The sequence below is a fragment of the Tetrahymena thermophila genome, assembly GCF_000189635.1.
Source record: "Tetrahymena thermophila SB210 genomic scaffold scf_8254594, whole genome shotgun sequence".
Lineage (NCBI taxonomy): Eukaryota > Ciliophora > Oligohymenophorea > Hymenostomatida > Tetrahymenidae > Tetrahymena > Tetrahymena thermophila.
In genome coordinates this window covers 231757-248923 of record NW_002476365.1, presented here as the reverse complement: position 1 = coordinate 248923, position 17167 = coordinate 231757, and the positions used below count along the sequence as shown (strand labels likewise).

The 17167-nt window shown below is 21.5% G+C and overlaps 3 protein-coding genes across 3 annotated transcripts; 1 reads left to right on the top strand and 2 right to left on the bottom strand. All coding sequences in view use genetic code 6, as the record gives it.

Annotated features, from left to right (window-relative positions):
- Window positions 1-2550: 2550 nt before the first annotated feature.
- On the bottom strand, window positions 2551-13503 carry TTHERM_000286805 (transmembrane protein, putative; the record flags this gene model as incomplete). The annotated part of the gene is made up of 16 exons (XM_012798257.1): window positions 2551-4750; window positions 4956-5448; window positions 5507-5895; window positions 5970-8209; window positions 8281-8969; window positions 9028-9311; window positions 9853-9974; window positions 10025-10135; window positions 10199-10696; window positions 10763-11077; window positions 11182-11254; window positions 11393-11425; window positions 11635-11789; window positions 11990-12113; window positions 12180-12976; window positions 13036-13503. 16 exons carry the CDS (start codon window positions 13501-13503, stop codon window positions 2551-2553), a joined length of 8991 nt encoding a protein of 2996 aa, XP_012653711.1.
- A 758-nt stretch (window positions 13504-14261) lies between these two features.
- On the top strand, window positions 14262-14650 carry TTHERM_000286803 (hypothetical protein; the record flags this gene model as incomplete). The annotated part of the gene is made up of 2 exons (XM_012798256.1): window positions 14262-14458; window positions 14533-14650. The coding sequence occupies 2 exons, from the start codon at window positions 14262-14264 to the stop codon at window positions 14648-14650; spliced, it is 315 nt and encodes a 104-aa protein (XP_012653710.1).
- Window positions 14651-16590: 1940 nt separating this feature from the next.
- On the bottom strand, window positions 16591-17010 carry TTHERM_000286801 (transmembrane protein, putative; the record flags this gene model as incomplete). The annotated part of the gene is made up of 1 exon (XM_012798255.1): window positions 16591-17010. The coding sequence occupies one exon, from the start codon at window positions 17008-17010 to the stop codon at window positions 16591-16593; it is 420 nt and encodes a 139-aa protein (XP_012653709.1).
- Window positions 17011-17167: the final 157 nt, after the last annotated feature.

Genomic DNA, 17167 nt, shown 5'->3' with positions numbered 1-17167 from the left:
TATAATTGTATTTTTTTTACAATTTATCAAAAGAAGACCTTACATTTTTTTCAAAGATAGAAAATCAATGAGTTTAAAAAGCAAAATATTAACTACACAAAGAAATCAAAGTCAAATAAATTAGCTTAATTCATTCAAATATAATAATAAATATAAAGACTATAAATTTATTTGTAAAAAAGATTCTCATCAGCCAAAAAATAAATGTAAAATGCTGATGATCAAAGTATTGATTATTTAACTCTTGAAGTTGAATGTAATTTTATTTGATATAAGGTTTAGTCAGAAGAGTATCAAGAGCAAGAGAACTCCTTCAGTAATTTAAAAAGATTTATTAAAAATTCTGAAAGCAAAAGTTTGAATTTCTATAAATTCCTGCAATTTTTATGAAAAGTAAATAAGTGAATTATATGCATAGACATAATTATTTAAAATTTATTTAAAAATTAAGAATATTTAAAAAATATAAACCCTTCTAAATAAAATGAAATTTTTATTTTTAAAATTTTGAGTTATTTTAATTATTTTAAAGTGCTTAAAAAATAAAATTATGATAAATAAAAATATAAAATATTACAAAATAAATATATCTTTTAATTTTGTAATCAATTTTGTTGCATTTACTTATCTATTTTTAACATAGCTAATAATTATATTTTACTTCATATGAAATAAATTAATTATGATGATAATTTCTTTCACCTTATTTTGTAAAAGTGCTTCTTTTTATTTGCCTTTACTAAATTGTTACCATTTTAACCAATTTGAGGCATCAAATTAGATTGTTCAATTTAAGAAATATTTAAAATATTACTATGAAGGTTTTATCCATATTTTGATAAAAAAATATTTTAGGCTGAGATATTTGAAGCAGATTTTTTGAATCAAACTCTTGTTGTTAAAAACTTATATGTTCTTCTTAAGCAAACTTTGGTCTACACTAACCATACATTAAACTTTTAAAAGGGTCATCAAAATTACTTATAGAAATGATCATCTTCTGCTTTTACATCAACTTGCTTAACTTTTAATTTGAGATTAAGAAGATTTTTCTTTGTTAAAAAGCAATTCTAACTTTTTTCCAGCTAATAAATTAGAAATAATATTAAATATAAATTAAAATTTAATAGTTTTTTATTTAAAAATATTAATTTTAAAGTTAAATACTTGCTAAAAACTCTATAAGGATCATAATCTTTTGTGTATATAATATTATATAAGCCCCAGTGGCTTTAGAATAAATATTTTTTTAACAAAAATTTAATTCCTTTCTTAGATTTTGGTTAAAGGTTCCTTCTGAAGAATTATCTTACTCCATTTATTTTTTATAATAAATAGTAATTTAGTCTGAGTTGAACTTCTAAAATACTGAAAAAAAGTCTCCCTAATTAAAAAATAAAATAAATAATTAAATCTATCAATAAATGCAATTTTAACATGATGAATCAAAAACGAAATCGAGAGATTTCTACAAAAAAACAAATAAACTAAGAAGAAAAGAGCCTTTTAATCTCGAATATCATCTTAATCTGAAAAAGAATTAGATAACACCTTTTTGGCTCAAAAACAGAACATAAATTAAGAAAAAATATTCAAATAATTAAAGAAGTAGATGGTAATGCTGAATTGAATTTTGTAAGCATTTGTTATTAAATAAATAAAATTTTGTAAAATTATCTTAAATCTTTATAAATAAAAATAGATATTGAAATATTTTGAGTATATTTTTATAACAATATTTTTATATAAGAGAATATCTTTAAATTAAGAAATTGATTATCAAAAAAATATTTGTTCATTTTTTCTTAACACTCAAAAATATTAGAAAGCTTTTTTTTATTGTGGATAATTATTGCTAATTAATAATTAAAAGTAGTTAAAAATAAATAATTTTAGTAAAAATATTTTTATTAGAATTGATTGTTGTCCTTATCTCACTTCTTCACATAAAAGTAATAAGATAAACAAAGGTATTAAATAAAATATTGTTGAAATCAATTAATTTATCTAGATTATAAAAATTGTTTATTTAATTGATAAAGTTGAAAAATCAATAGATTTAAATAAATATATATTCTTTATAAAATTAGTAAATAATGTTAAATTTTAAATCCTTTAAGCTCCAATACATTAAAATTTTTCTTTAATTGTCAATTTAAATCATATTAATTTTTATTGTATTGAGTATTTTTATTGCATAAATGTTGAGAAATTTGTATTAATTCCTTAGCATCTTAATTATATATGAATTACTGAATTATGGATATCAAAAATAATTAAAAATAAAATAAATTAAAAATTTAGCTAAATCAGTTTCATTAAAATATGATCAGCTTTAACCTAAAATTTTTATTGACTTTTATATTTTTATTATTACTGCTTTAATTTTAATAAAGAGCTTAAAAAAAATACAATTAATAAAAAAAAAATAATATACAAAATAAAATAAATATTTTAATTTTTTATTTATTTTATTGTATTAATTATCTATATCTTATATCTTGCATTAAATGCTATTTTCAATTAATATGTAATTAATTGATAACTATTTCATTTTAATTTGTAAAAGTGCTTTTTTTTCTTTCCTGTAATTTCTTTGTTATTATTTTAAATAACCTGAGGTATTTAATTAGATAGTTCAATTTTAGGAATTTAATTAGGTAATTCAACTTTAGGTATTTATTTAGATAATTCAATTTAAGGTATCAAATTAGCTATATCAGCTGAAGGAAAATTTGAAACATAACTTGGAACATTATTTTTTTATTTTGGTAAAAAAATATTTGAATGCTGAAATGCTTGTTGAGAACTTTTTTAATTAATCTATTATTGTTAAATACTTTAAAGTTGTTCTTAAATAAACTGTGGTTTACATTAACCATACTTTAAACCTTAAAAAGGGTCAACATAATTACTTATAGAAATTATCATCTTCTGGCTATTCGAGCTTTCATTACTAAGCTTCTACTTTGGAATTTATTCAATTTTTCTCAATTAAAAAGCAGTTCTAACTTTTTTCCAGCTAATGAATTAAAAATAAATTTAAAAATATAAAAATTAATTAATTAATTATATGTTTATTTATTTAAAAATTATTAAATTAAAAATTAATTTGTAAGTAAAGTGAAATAAATACTTGCTAAAAACTCTATAAGGATTATAATCTTTTTTGTATATTATATTATACAAGCCCCAATTATTTTAGAATAAATAATTTTTTAAAAAAAATTTAAATCCATTTTCTGACTTTGGTAAAAGTAATCTTCTTAAGAATTATCTTACTCTTTTTGTTTTTTCGAATAAATAGAAATTTAATCTTAATTGAACTTCTAAAATACTAAAAAATAGTCTCCCTATTTCAAAAAAAATAAATAAATAAATTAATAGTAAACTTTTTATTATAAATATATTACCAAACAAAATGGTAAATATGAAAACAAATCCTATTTATGCAAATTTAGCTACTATAGTGTCTTAATTATAATAGTAAATAATCGAAATTTAAAATATCAGCAGTGTGTATATCACAGATTTTTTTTCTAATTTATTCATCTTTGAATGTTGGTAGGGTTAATATTTCATAAGCAAATAGAGATATATTAATTGCAGGAATATGATAAATTATATCTATATTAAAATAGAGGAACTGTAATATGTAGCCAATAAGATAACTATAAATTTATACCAGGTTTTCAATATTTCCCACCACCATGTATTTTTTTTATATCCTTTAAATAAATATCCATACCTTCTGATTATATTAATCTACTTTAATTTTTGGTCAAACAATTTAAATCTGTTTCGATAAAGGATTAAAAACATTGTAGATGGATATATTATAGTTACTATGAATAGAACAGGACCTATAAGGATTAAAATATAAAAGTAGTGCTCTTCGGTATAGCAAATTTAATCCATTTAGCTCTTCATATAATAAGTTCCGCCGAATTCTTCACAGAAAATACTTTGAAGAGCAGTTTAATAAATATTTTATGAAGCAATATAAGAAAAGACTGTAAACATGCTTATTAGTACATTCAATCTGATATACTTAGTCTTATAAAAGAAATATTACTATGGAGAAAATCCTTATATTGTAGATAGAATGATATATACAAAGATAAAAAAGAAAATGATTAATGTTATGGGGAATATGATAGAGAGAAACATAAATCTAAAATATTAGATAGGTATCTTTAAATTTAGTTTTGTAAAAAAGCAGTCAAATGAATAAGTGAACTAATTGATAGGTTAAGATGCAGCCTAAGGAATAGTTAAAAAACTTGAGAAAGCTTATGAAATGTTCAAACCTAAACTATACTTTAATGTAGAAAGTATTTGAAATTAGTTAATAATTATTTTAGATATAACCTCATTATCAGACAAAAATGATGAAACACCGAGATATAATAAATCAAGAGATTATAATATTCTCATAGCACATACCTTACAGTTGCTATCTTGGGATTAAATTACTAAGAAAATCAAATATAGTATTATTACTAAAAATATTACAACTTCTTTAAATAAAAAAGATGAACTTAAAGAGCATTTAGTACATTAAATTCCATTATTTATCACAGTATTATCAAATTAGTATGATTCTCCCCATACTTTTCCAGAAATGTCACAAAATGAACACAAAGGCCCTACATATCCTTCTGCACAGTAGCCTTTTTATGCATTACCATTACAAGAATTATCTATTATATCACACTTATATATTATATCTGAATCATTGCTTTTTCTCCTATTTTTAAAAATATTTTATATAAACTTATAAATTCAGAACTAATCTATTATTTGTTTAATAAAATAATAAAATTTTCAATTCTTTTCATTAACATTTTTTCATACATATTTTTACTACTTATTAAAATTGATTTTAATGCTAATGAAGTAATTATTAAAATTTGTTAAATTAACATGTAAATATAAATATTTTTTTAAATTACCAATAATTTTCTCTTAACAAAATTTAATCTCCAAAGCAAGAATAGGCTTATGACATATCACAGCTCTTACATTCGTTTTTTTTGTTTTCAGTAGGATAAATTAATGAATATGTTCCATTTTAACATTCAACACACTCTTTCATTAAACAGTTTTAACAAATTTCGTTATAATTTTCTCCAGTTTTGCAACTTCTAAATTAAATATCAACTTAAATATTATCAACATCTTCAAATTAATTTTTTTTATTCACTGCCTTCATTCCATTAAGTTAAAGTCTCATAGATGATTTTGAAGATGGAACTCCAGTGATTTTAAAGTTATGTAAAAAACAACCTACTTATTTATTGCTATTATATTAGTATTCTGCTAGAGTTGCACCATCTAGTTTAATAGTCTGATTTTATAAGATTGCATTTTACTATTCTAAATAAGCTCTACAGCTATATTAACTGATTTCCTTTAATAAATCTGAACTCAATTAACTAGTTATAGCTTTAAAAATAACAATTTAACTCTAAAATTTAATTAATATAAAAGATAAAAACTTTACATTAATTTTACATATCAATTTAATTGATAGGAGCAGAAAACTCATCAAAAAAAACAATTGTTAGATCAAAGTTAGTTAATCCGCTTTAAAAGTTACTAAATCTAAAATAAGGGAAATCAGAATGAACATTGAAACGTTCACTTGGTAGTATTAAAGCTGTTGTAGGATAACTAGCTATTGAATTACCAAATATGATAGCCGAGTTCTCTTAGCAACTATTATTTTAGTATGTATTGCAAGAGTCTTTATCCTCTTTATTTGATTTCATCATAAAAGAAGGCTTTAAATTTGTGTATCTTATTGCACCTCCTATACCAGCACTATTACTCACAAATTTGGATTAAACTATCTAGAAATTAGAATTATCTAAAAATATAGCACCTCCACTCCTTTTTATAAAATTTTTATTTGGATTAATAAATAGTAAATCAAATTAATAAGAAATCGAAGAAAATTTGTTTACCCTTTTGCTTTGCTGTTAAAAAAAGTATTATTTTTAATAATAGAATTTGCTCCAATAGACTGTGAAATATACAGAGATCCACCATCGCCTTATGATACACTGTTAAAGACGTTTATATTTTCTAAAATAAATTGATCAACCGAGCCAATATATAAAAATCCACCTGATTAATTTGCAATTGTATTTTGAGAATTGCATTAAGTTATGTTTAGTTATCCTTCTTATACATACAGGCATCCTCCAACCTAAGAAGAACATTATTCAAATGTGCTTTAGTAAATAGTCAATTATGAGTTTTATGAAAAGATTGAACCTCCACTAGCATAACTATTATCTCCTGAAAAAGAACATTCGCTTATAAATAATTAGCTCTAGGATACTAATATTGATCCTCCATTATTTGATTTATTTTATTCAAATTTGAAATTACTCATAAAAATGTTAGAATTTTGTAAAATATTAAAAACAGAAGTTTACAATTTAGTTTATTTTGATTAGTTTTATTGTAATTATCCATTTGAAATTGTAATTTAAGATTGGCTTATTGATAAAACAGAATTGACTACGTTACTCAGTAAAGTCAAATTTTTAATACTTCCTTGAGATGTATTTTATATCGTAAAAAGATTTTAATTACCTTAATTCTCTTTTAAAGTAACATTTGTCATTATTACATTATTTGGCTAGAAATTAAATAGTGAATTAGGATTAGAAGAAGTAGCAAAATTTAGTTCAGCAAAAATTTCGTTAATCTGCAATTAAGAGGCTGTAATAGAAAAAAGAGGGAACAAAGATGGTTAATTAATTCTATTATTTGAGATTTATAAATTTTTTATATCTACCTCATCTGTTATTTTTTTTTGAACTATTTCTAAATCATTTTGGAAAGTTTATATGCTATTTTAATATTGAAAAAGCATAGTATTTTCATTTTTCATAAAGAATATATCTTGTAAGGTATATTTTGCTATTATAAAGCCTTTTAAAAGAGGGATAGCTGAACCTTTATTTTGATTGGCAGTAAATTAACTTAAATTTACTTCATTGAATTTTTTAATTACAATTGGAGCTGAATTTTGATCATCTTGATCATATATAAATGATGAATTGTCAACTACAAAATTAGTAATTAATATTTTTGAGGGATTAGTATCATCTATATCACCTTCAAAATAAAATAAAATTACTTTGGTAAAAAATGATTATGTTATAAGTGTTTATTAGAAGTTGATATTTTTAACTTAAGTAAAACTAAATAAAATAAATGGCTTATTGCTTATTATATTTATGCCTTATAAGTGTAGTCTATCAAATAAAACGGACTAAACTTGCTATATTTAAAACGTTGAGAATACTTAAGATGAAAGCTAGATATTAACCAGCTAGAATTAGGTAATATTCTAAATTGAGTATATGAGAATATTATTTGATCTAATCACTGGCTCAAGGAAGAGGTTTATCAAGCTGATTTAAAAGTATCCATTAAAGGATTGAAATAGATTTTCAGAAATATATGCTTTCTAAACTTCAAAACTTTATCTACCTGGTATTTAAAATATAATATCTATTTCAGTGTTTAATGAAAATGTGGATTAAGGTAGCGGCTATAAAACCATCTCTTAAACAATAGTTAATTAGAATATTAGCTTTTAAATTATATAATAGCTTTAAATTCGCTGAAAAATCATTTAAATTTAAAACAAGGTTTCTGTAAACTGTTCGTATGCAATTTTTTCTTAACAGATACTTTCTCCACTAATTGGTAGTTGGATTTTTCCTACATTAGTAAAAGAATAGAGTATGAGTTGGACGTAGGTATTCTTTTAATCTTAAAATATTAAATAATCAGCTATTTAACCTATTGACTTTTCTGGATAATAAAAATTTCCCAACATAATAACTTTAGCCTTAGCATAATCTATTTAGTAAATCAATATTTGAAGATTGTAAACGTCTATAAAATAGTTTTTGTTTATAAGTATTATTTAATTTTAAATTGGCGTATATACATCTGACAGTTTTACTTGATTAGTGAACCTTCCTGAAGCTAAATATTAGTTACTCGAAAGCGCATTTACTTAATATATACCAACACAATGTTATAAAATAATATCTAAATCTGTACTCATGTCAAATTTATATGCGTAGCCCATACAAGGGCTAGATATTTTATTTATCAAATTAAATTATTATAATCCATAGATACTCAAATATAAATCACCAACTCTCTTTATATAAACCTATTTATTTTTTTATATTTAATTTAAATTATTTTTTTTAATTAAATTCAAAAATATATAAATAAATATACCATATCATTATAATGCACAATCTTATGAGCATGAGAAGATGTACCTTAAAAATTGATCAATTTTTAAGTCTGAATAATTAGTTATTAGGAAATTTAAAGAAAGCCAAATTATCCTGTGAAGGACGTAATTAAAATATAATAATAATTATCTTTTATTATAAATAAGTAATTAGAAATGCCTTTGTCAAGCAATTTTGAATAGAATTATTATTAAAATTAATTTGTTGCTTGATCAAAGTTATAGCAAATAACCTCTCCTTGAGTTGTTGTAACAAAAAAAGAATTTTTATTATCTATATTCTAGATATTGATAGTAAATTAGATATCTTATTAAACAATTGTCTGTAATGTAGTATAATCATCAAGTTTTATTATAGTTAATTAGTTTTTAAGCGAGCAGATTAGAAATGAAGGAAGCTAAATACTTTTCGCACAATATTATAAGTTGATGTTTAAGACATCTAAAGTATCAAGATCAAAAAATATTATTTACTATGGTATAATCAAACAAGCCCTCTTTTTTTAACCTTGTAAAATTAAAAATTTAGTATAGGAATAAAATTAATTGCTGTCTGAGTAAACATAAAATCCAAACTATAACTACGAACTAGATTCATTCCATAACTAAACACCTGTTTAACTTTAATGAAATAAAAGTCCTTTTTCAGTTTTCAAAACAGATAAAACTCCTATTTTATAAAATGCATATTATCATTAAAATGAAAGTTAACATTTTTTAGAATTTACCTAATTTGGTTTGAGAATTTTAATAAGCATAAGGTGCTATAAATTCTATCAAATTGTAGTAACCAAATACTTTTCCTACAGATGAACCATAAATTAGAATATTTAGATTAAAGTCTATAAATAACATGTCCAATTCAGTTTAATATACTTAAATCATATTATTTAGAGTCAAATCAGGATAGCTTAATTGATAAATAATTCCATTAGCATCACCTGCGTATATTTTACTGTTATCTTTATCTAAAAATTATATTTTAAGTTATCCCTTAAGAGTTTGCGATGAGCTTTAAAAAAATAAAAAAATAAATTAAAAACTTAAATTTAAATTTAAATAATGTATACATTTATTAAAAAATATTAAAAGCCGTATAGTTCCAAGTCATTATTTTAAAATCATCTCTAAGTTTATAAAAAAAGTTAATATTTTCATTAATAGATTTAAATAAAAGAAAATCTAAATTTATTTTTAAAATAATTAAAGATTAAAAATGATAAACAGATTAGGATATATTATAGGGGCGCACAATAAACACTATGTTTGTTTTATGTGCACAAAAACGTATTGTTTATTACTATGGCGAAGATTTTACAAATAAAATTTTTTTTCTAAAAACCTTCCCACTTTAAATTAATAAAAAAAACATTAATTTTGAATAAATATTATTTGCTTGGTAGAATATCATTTTAGAACCTACAAAAACTAAAAACTATATACATAATGATCCTCTAAAAATTCGTGCAGATAATTTCTGCACATAATTATCATGAGAAATATCTAAAAATGAATAATTTGAAAAAATTAGAATATAATATTTGTATTTTTACCCAATTGTAGTAATAATCATATTAGTACTGTCTATTATTGCTGAATTAATCCAACCTTAATGTGCATGCTAAAAAGCAAATCCTTTAGAATTTGGATCATAAAGTCTTATATCTCCATTTTACTTAAGTTTACATTATTAAAATTAAAATTATATAAAAAAATATATTTTACATCCCAAGTGAATTAAAGACCTCTTTCATAATCAAAATCTGAAAATATTCCATTTATAGTAGCTTGCTTTGCAAGTGTGTTGTAATCAAGACGAGATATGAACCATGTGTACTAAATTAAAAAAAAACATGATTTGCTATTAATGATAAAAATATCTAATATATTTAATGATACTTGAGAAACCAGAATAGCTTTAGTCTTTATGTTAAATTATATTTGCAAAGGGTTATTTAAGGCAATAATATTTGTTATTTTAAAATTTTAATTAATATCCCAAACAATTACATTCCATGGGATACAGCCAGCGAATAATCTATTTAAATTTTCATCATAACTTAAAAACTATAGATTTTAGCATATTGTATAAGAAAAATCAATGTCTCTTAAATATGAATACGTACTTAGCTTATACATAGAAATTGTTGAATTACCTTATGAACTAAATTGAATAAAAATCAAATCTTATGATGAAATTGCATATATATATTGCGCTTTTTGAATATCTATGCTTGGAAATGGTGGGAGATACTCTTATGTTTTGAAATTGTAAATTTAAACTTAATTAGACAAAATAAATAAAAGGCTACTTTACTTCTCTAAGTAGTAGTTAGTAATTATTCCCATAAAAAACTGATTTATCAAACCTAAGCTTTGAAGAGGTTTAGTTAATACCTATATTATTAACAAGTTGTTAGGTTAATTAATGAGATATAAAGTCAAACAAATTAATAAAATTACGTTAACGTCAGACATCATAATAAGATTTTTGTTTTACGAATCAAAATATTGTGCCTAATTTTTTTGATAATTTAAGATACCCTAAAGGGTATATTTAATATAGTTAAATATTATGGTTTTTCCATTTATGCTACTTATTGTAACTATTTATTGATCAGGATATATGTTAAACATTAGAATATTATTGAATTCAAGCACCTAAGAATAAAGTAAAGTTCCATCCTTTATGTTCAAAACATATAAATAATATTAGCTGTTAATCGTAATCAAAAGAGATTTAGATTCATCTATCACATATTAAATGATTGATTAACTCTATAGGTTAAATATAAGTGTTGTATTAACAGCGTATTAATAGAAATTTATATTCTAATCAGTAAAGAAAATTATCATTTGTAACCCTTCTATAAACTAAATACTTGTTGGATTTTTGGATTACTAGATATCGAATTGTTTATAGCTCTAAAATTGGTTCTAGGTATAAGCATAAATCTTTTTTTATTTTAAATTAAATAATTGAATAAATATTTTATTAAATCATTTATTTTACCAAAATTTATGTTTGTTAAATGATATATAGATTTAGAGTAACTGCATTAAAATAATAATATTAAATAGGATTTTATAAACCTTAAATTAGTAGAGGACTGTTAAACTAATCTCCTTAATATAAATAATTGAAAAGGAATAGATTATTAGAAATCTAAAGCAGTATTTACTGCAACCCTTCAATTAAAAATACATTTTAAACTTGCAGATTAGTATTAGAATTTTTAAGAAAAATTCCATTAAATATCAAAGTATGGTTATTATCTTTTTGAAATCTAAATATCATATAATGAGTTGTAATTTTTGTGTATCCAATTAAATACCCATTTATTTTATCTTAAACATAACCTAGTTCTTATACTATAGGATTTTAAAAAGGTATCCTAAGAATATCTGTTACTGTCAAATTTATATAATCTAGGATTACACTAAAACTTGAGTATATACCGATTCCAAATGAAACGCCTAATACAACTAACTATAAAAAAATATAAAAGTTATCAATAAAATAAAAATGAATTATTAGAAAATAAATTTCTTATCTGTGTTTATTTATATTAAAAAAATTTTTTTAAAATAATTAATGAATGAATGATGTGACACTTTATTAAAATTCAAATAATGTTTTAAAAAAGATTTAAAGTAAGTTGATAATAATTAATTAATTAATTTGATTACTTTATTAAGCTATTTATCAATAAAAAAAGTTGAATCACTATTTAAAAGAGGTATAAATCTTTCAAATGTGCTATCAAAATATGACCAAATGAAAATCATTCCATTATGATTGACAAAGATTATCCTAAATAATTTTATCATAAAAGAATTTATTTAATGTATTTATACAAAAATATAAATATATTTATACCTATTTAAGTCTACATCTACTTCTATTTTTTCAATAACATCATAATTTGTTTATGTCGGAAAATAATAATTAGTAACATAATTAAATCTTTGCGTCACTGTATCTAGTATAGTTACACTTTAATCATTACTTATAGCTATTTTACTACCTACCATATATCCTTGTGTAAAATTAAATCCAAAATTTTAATTTTTGAAAATGATGGGTTATTACTTATCTAGATTAAAGGCAAATACATACTTATCCGAAATTGCGATGACCTCATTATTCCTGCTAACAGATCCAAATTTAAAGTTTATAACACTATCTACTTAGTTGAAGATAGAATCTCTAAAATCACATTTGATAGATTAAAAGTCTGCCTAATAAATGAGACTATTTTATTTTATTTACCACACTTAAAACAAATTTTTTTATCCAATTAGTATTAATTGGTCTTCCTGATTGTTTATTAAAATCTAGACTGGAATGGAACTTATTTACTACTAGAATAGTAATTATGAATTTTTGTAAGAAACTACAAAATTTTATTTATTATTTTGTAAATAAGAAATTGCGATTAGATTCAAGGAGGGAAATATTGATTAAAGTTAATTAAATTAATCAAGTTATATCAACAAAGTCAAAACTTATTATTAGATATCAAATGATCTTATCCCTCCTTAAGAATCAATTAGTAAAAATCGCCTATTAGGTTTATCATTTATACATTTAATTAATTTCCTCTAAAAATTAATTTCTTATACAAAAATGCCTTAATTTTGACTCAACTATTATGAAAAATCAATTGCGAACATCTTTTTATGATAAATAGTATTTACATCAAAAAAAATATTTTTAGGTAATAAAAATTTACATGAGTAGTGTTCCATGAAAAAACTAGCTTTTCTTATGAGTTTAAGCAAGAATCTTAGCTTATCGTAATATTCTTTGGAATCTAGATTGTGTTTTACTTCAAACCATTTAGAGGGTTCCAATCAATTACTCTGCCATTAGAGTCTAAAGTGTGTAAGAGAGAAATTTTTAAAGCTGATCTATCATCTTTATCTACTTAATAAAATACTATAGGTTCTCTTATTACAGCTAGATCATACTATTAATTTGTTTTTAAATTAAAAATTCCAACTGCAAAAGGACTAACAATCATGGCGGCAATATCTTCTTAGTCATTTTATGGATTTGATTTAAGAAGAAGTATTTTTTGAACTGGCTGACTATGGCTTGATGCGTAAGATTACCAAAACGGGCACCCTATACAATTAACATAGATAAGCAAGATAGGGAATAAAGCTACCTTTAAAAAATTAAAAGTCAATTATGTCATTTTTTTTCCTTCAGTTTTTTTATTGTAATTTTTTTTAGTTTGAATTAATTTATTATTATTTTTTTAAAAAATTTTAGCATTTCATTAAAGGGATTAATATTAATTACTATTAGTTATTTTAAATCATAATTTTCCTTAAATGTTTTTCTTATTACTAGTACTTAGTGTTAAAACTCTCCAAAAATTTAAATAAAGGGGGTAAATTATTTAATATTCCTCAAAATAACATATAAGAGGGGAGAATTAAGAAAAAAATAAATAATTAAAATTTATTTGTTCTTGGAAAAACCCCCCGTTAAAAATTAAACAAATATATTTATTTCTTTCTAAAAAATTAATATATGTCAAATAAATTATTGCTAGTAAATAGAGTAAGAAATTCATTTTCAATAATTTATAATTTAAAATAAATGATTAAAGTAAAAATGATAGTAATTAATCTTAGCAAATACTTAATACGCACTCTTTAATTGAATAATTAAATTATTCACATGTGCATGTGAATGTCTATTTCTTTATATTTTTGTCTTTATTTAAAATTTTATGATTTTATCATGTCAGCTATTTATTTGAAGAATATTTTACATCTTTTAAAAAACTTATTAAATAGATAAGAAAACTGAATAATTGAAAAGTAAATAAATAGTAACAAATAATATTCAAAAAATAATAAAAAGCTTTAAGTAAATTAGCTAGAGTCACAGTTTTAGATATTACAATCATCTTAAAAAACAAGTAATCCAATATTACAAAAATAAATGTAGCTTCTTTATAATTAGATATAAAAAAAATTCATTTTTACTTCTTCAATTTTTTTGTAATTTAAGTTTGATTTAAGAGTAAGATAAATAAAAATGAAAAGAAATAAAACTACTAAAAAATAAATCAAATATGATTTATTGAAAACTTGCAAGCATGAAGTTGATGTCTTCAAACAAATAATCATGAAATTTTAGTTAAGAATAAAAAATACCAATTTAATTATTTATTTTAAATTAAAACTTTTACTCTCATTTTTCTGAAAAAAAGGCAATCAATGCTGCAGATTAAATTTATCAAATTTAGATTTAAAATGATGAATTAATAACGACGAAACCAAGATATTTTCATAAGGAAACTATAAATTAAGGAGAATAAAGCTTAATGATCTTATACCACCTTCATTAGAGAATAAAAATAAGCTAATAGTATAATGGCTCCAAAAAAAAATAGTGAAAAAGAAGTAGAAAAAAAAGCTGAAATGATCAAAGAAGTTGAAGATAAATTTGATTCAAAGTTGAATATTCCATCAAAATAAATAATAATAATAATATGGATATTTTAACAGCTCTTTTAATTTGGTGTTTAAGAGTCTTTTAATATTTTAAGTTACAAATTTATTTTTTGTCATTTATTTAGAGGGTTTTTGTTAGGAATCGACAGTATATTTTATTCATTTTTACCTTATATTTGAGTCAATTGCTTATTATTAAATACAAAATAAAAAATTTATCTACCCTACCAAATTCTTTACTCTCAAAAAATTAGTACTACTATTTAAAGAATTTCTGATCTGAATATGTCATGTCATTTTACCCTAATAAAAAATAAGTCTCTATTACGTGCTTAAAGACTAAGATTAAAATATTTTAATTTTATTTTGAAACCTTATGTTTTTTTTAGAAATTGAAAATAACTATTTATTTTTCAAAAATATATCATTAAACAAAATAAATTTATTATCAGCTAAAAATAATGTAGGAGTTGTAGTTATTTATTATTAAAATTGATGGTTAATATAAAAAACAATAAAATTTTAACTTTTTAAAATTATGATCAAATTCAATCAATCAAGTATTGATTAAAATAAATAATTAATCTATATCACTAGAGCCAAATTTTTAAGATTAAATATCAAAGAGTATTCCTCTTTAAGAATTAAATACTAAAAATAATCTACCTAATTTATAATTTACTTATTTAATTAATTACTTGGAAAAATGTATTTATTATTGATAAACTTATTTATTAATAAAAAAATATAATATAATAATCAAATAATACTTAATTATAATAAGTTATTTATAAAGATTTCTATTAAAAAGCTAGTTTTACTTTTATTAGTTTAAGCAAGAATGCCAATTTAAGCTTAAATTATGTTGTTAACCTTTTTTAAATGAGTAAAAGAGTAAATTTTTATCCCTTTATCATTTCTTTATTAAAATTTTTTGTTTTGTTTTAATAATCTTTCTCGCAAATTATACATACATACATAAATCAAATATGTTGTACCATAATTTTGCATTTTAAATATCCTATCTAAAAACTAGAATTCCTTCTATTTGTTTTAGCTACAATAAAAATAAATAATAGTAAGATTTATCATAAAAAGTATACAAATTTTTAAGGGTTTATATTATATATAAAGAAATTTCAATAAAATTTCACCTCTAACTAAAATTCTACTTTTTTTAGTTAATAATAACTATTATTTTATATTAATTAAGTTTATAAAACTAAAAATTACTTAGCATAAATATTAATTAGTATAATAAAATTATTTATTTATTTTATTAATTTGATAATTAATTTAAATTTAATCATTTTGATTTCCTGATAAAAAGTAGTTAAGTTATAAAATGCAAATAAAAACATAATAATTGTATTATCTTATATTATTATTTTAGCTAGTATTTTAAAAATCAATAAATTGCAACATTTTATCTGAAATTGATTGGGAAAACATCAATAAAGATACTTTTAATAATAAAACAATTAAATATAAAATGACTTTTTTTTTTGAAAGACAATAGCCATTTAAAATAAAAATGGTTGCATGCAATTGAACCTATCAAATATTTTAAATTCATTTATTAATTTTTTAATTGATACGTTCATTTAGGACTCTAATTAATTAATTTCTTTATTTTTGCTTTTATTTAATATTTTATCATTATCTTTTGCTAACTATTTATTTGAAGAAGACCTCACATCCTTTATCAATTTTACTAAAGAGATCGGAAAACAAAACAATTAAACAAATAAATAAATAGGAACAAAAAAATAATTCAAAATTCAATAAATTAGCTTTAAGCCATCCAACTAAAGTCATAAATAGATAGATTACTAGCATTCTTATAAAAAACTATTCCAATATCCAAGAATAAATGTCATATCTTGATGATTACATAGAAAAAATTCATTATTTACCTCTTGAAGTTAATCGTAATTTACGTTTGATTTAAGAGTTAGACAGAAGAGCTTCAAGAGCAAGAGAACTACTTGAATAATTCCAATAAGATCTATTAAAAAGCTTACAAGCTAGTGGTGGAATTCCTGCAAACAAGAAATCATGCAATTTTAATGAAGAGTAAAAAAAGTTAATAGAATGCATAGATAAAACACAAACTGAATACTATCATCTTTCTGAAGAAAAATGCAAAGTAGCAGATTAAATCTATCAAGAAATTTAGATTTAACATGATGAATTAAACAACGAAACTAAAAGATTTTTGCAAGAAAACCCATAAGTAAAGGCGAACATGGCTTACTAATCACCTATACCACCTTAATTGGAAAAGGAGAATGAGCTTGTACCGTCTTCGCTCAAGAAAAAGAAAAAGAATGAAGAAAAAAAGGCCCAAAAAATTAAAGAAGCAAATGATAATATTGATTCATACTTGAA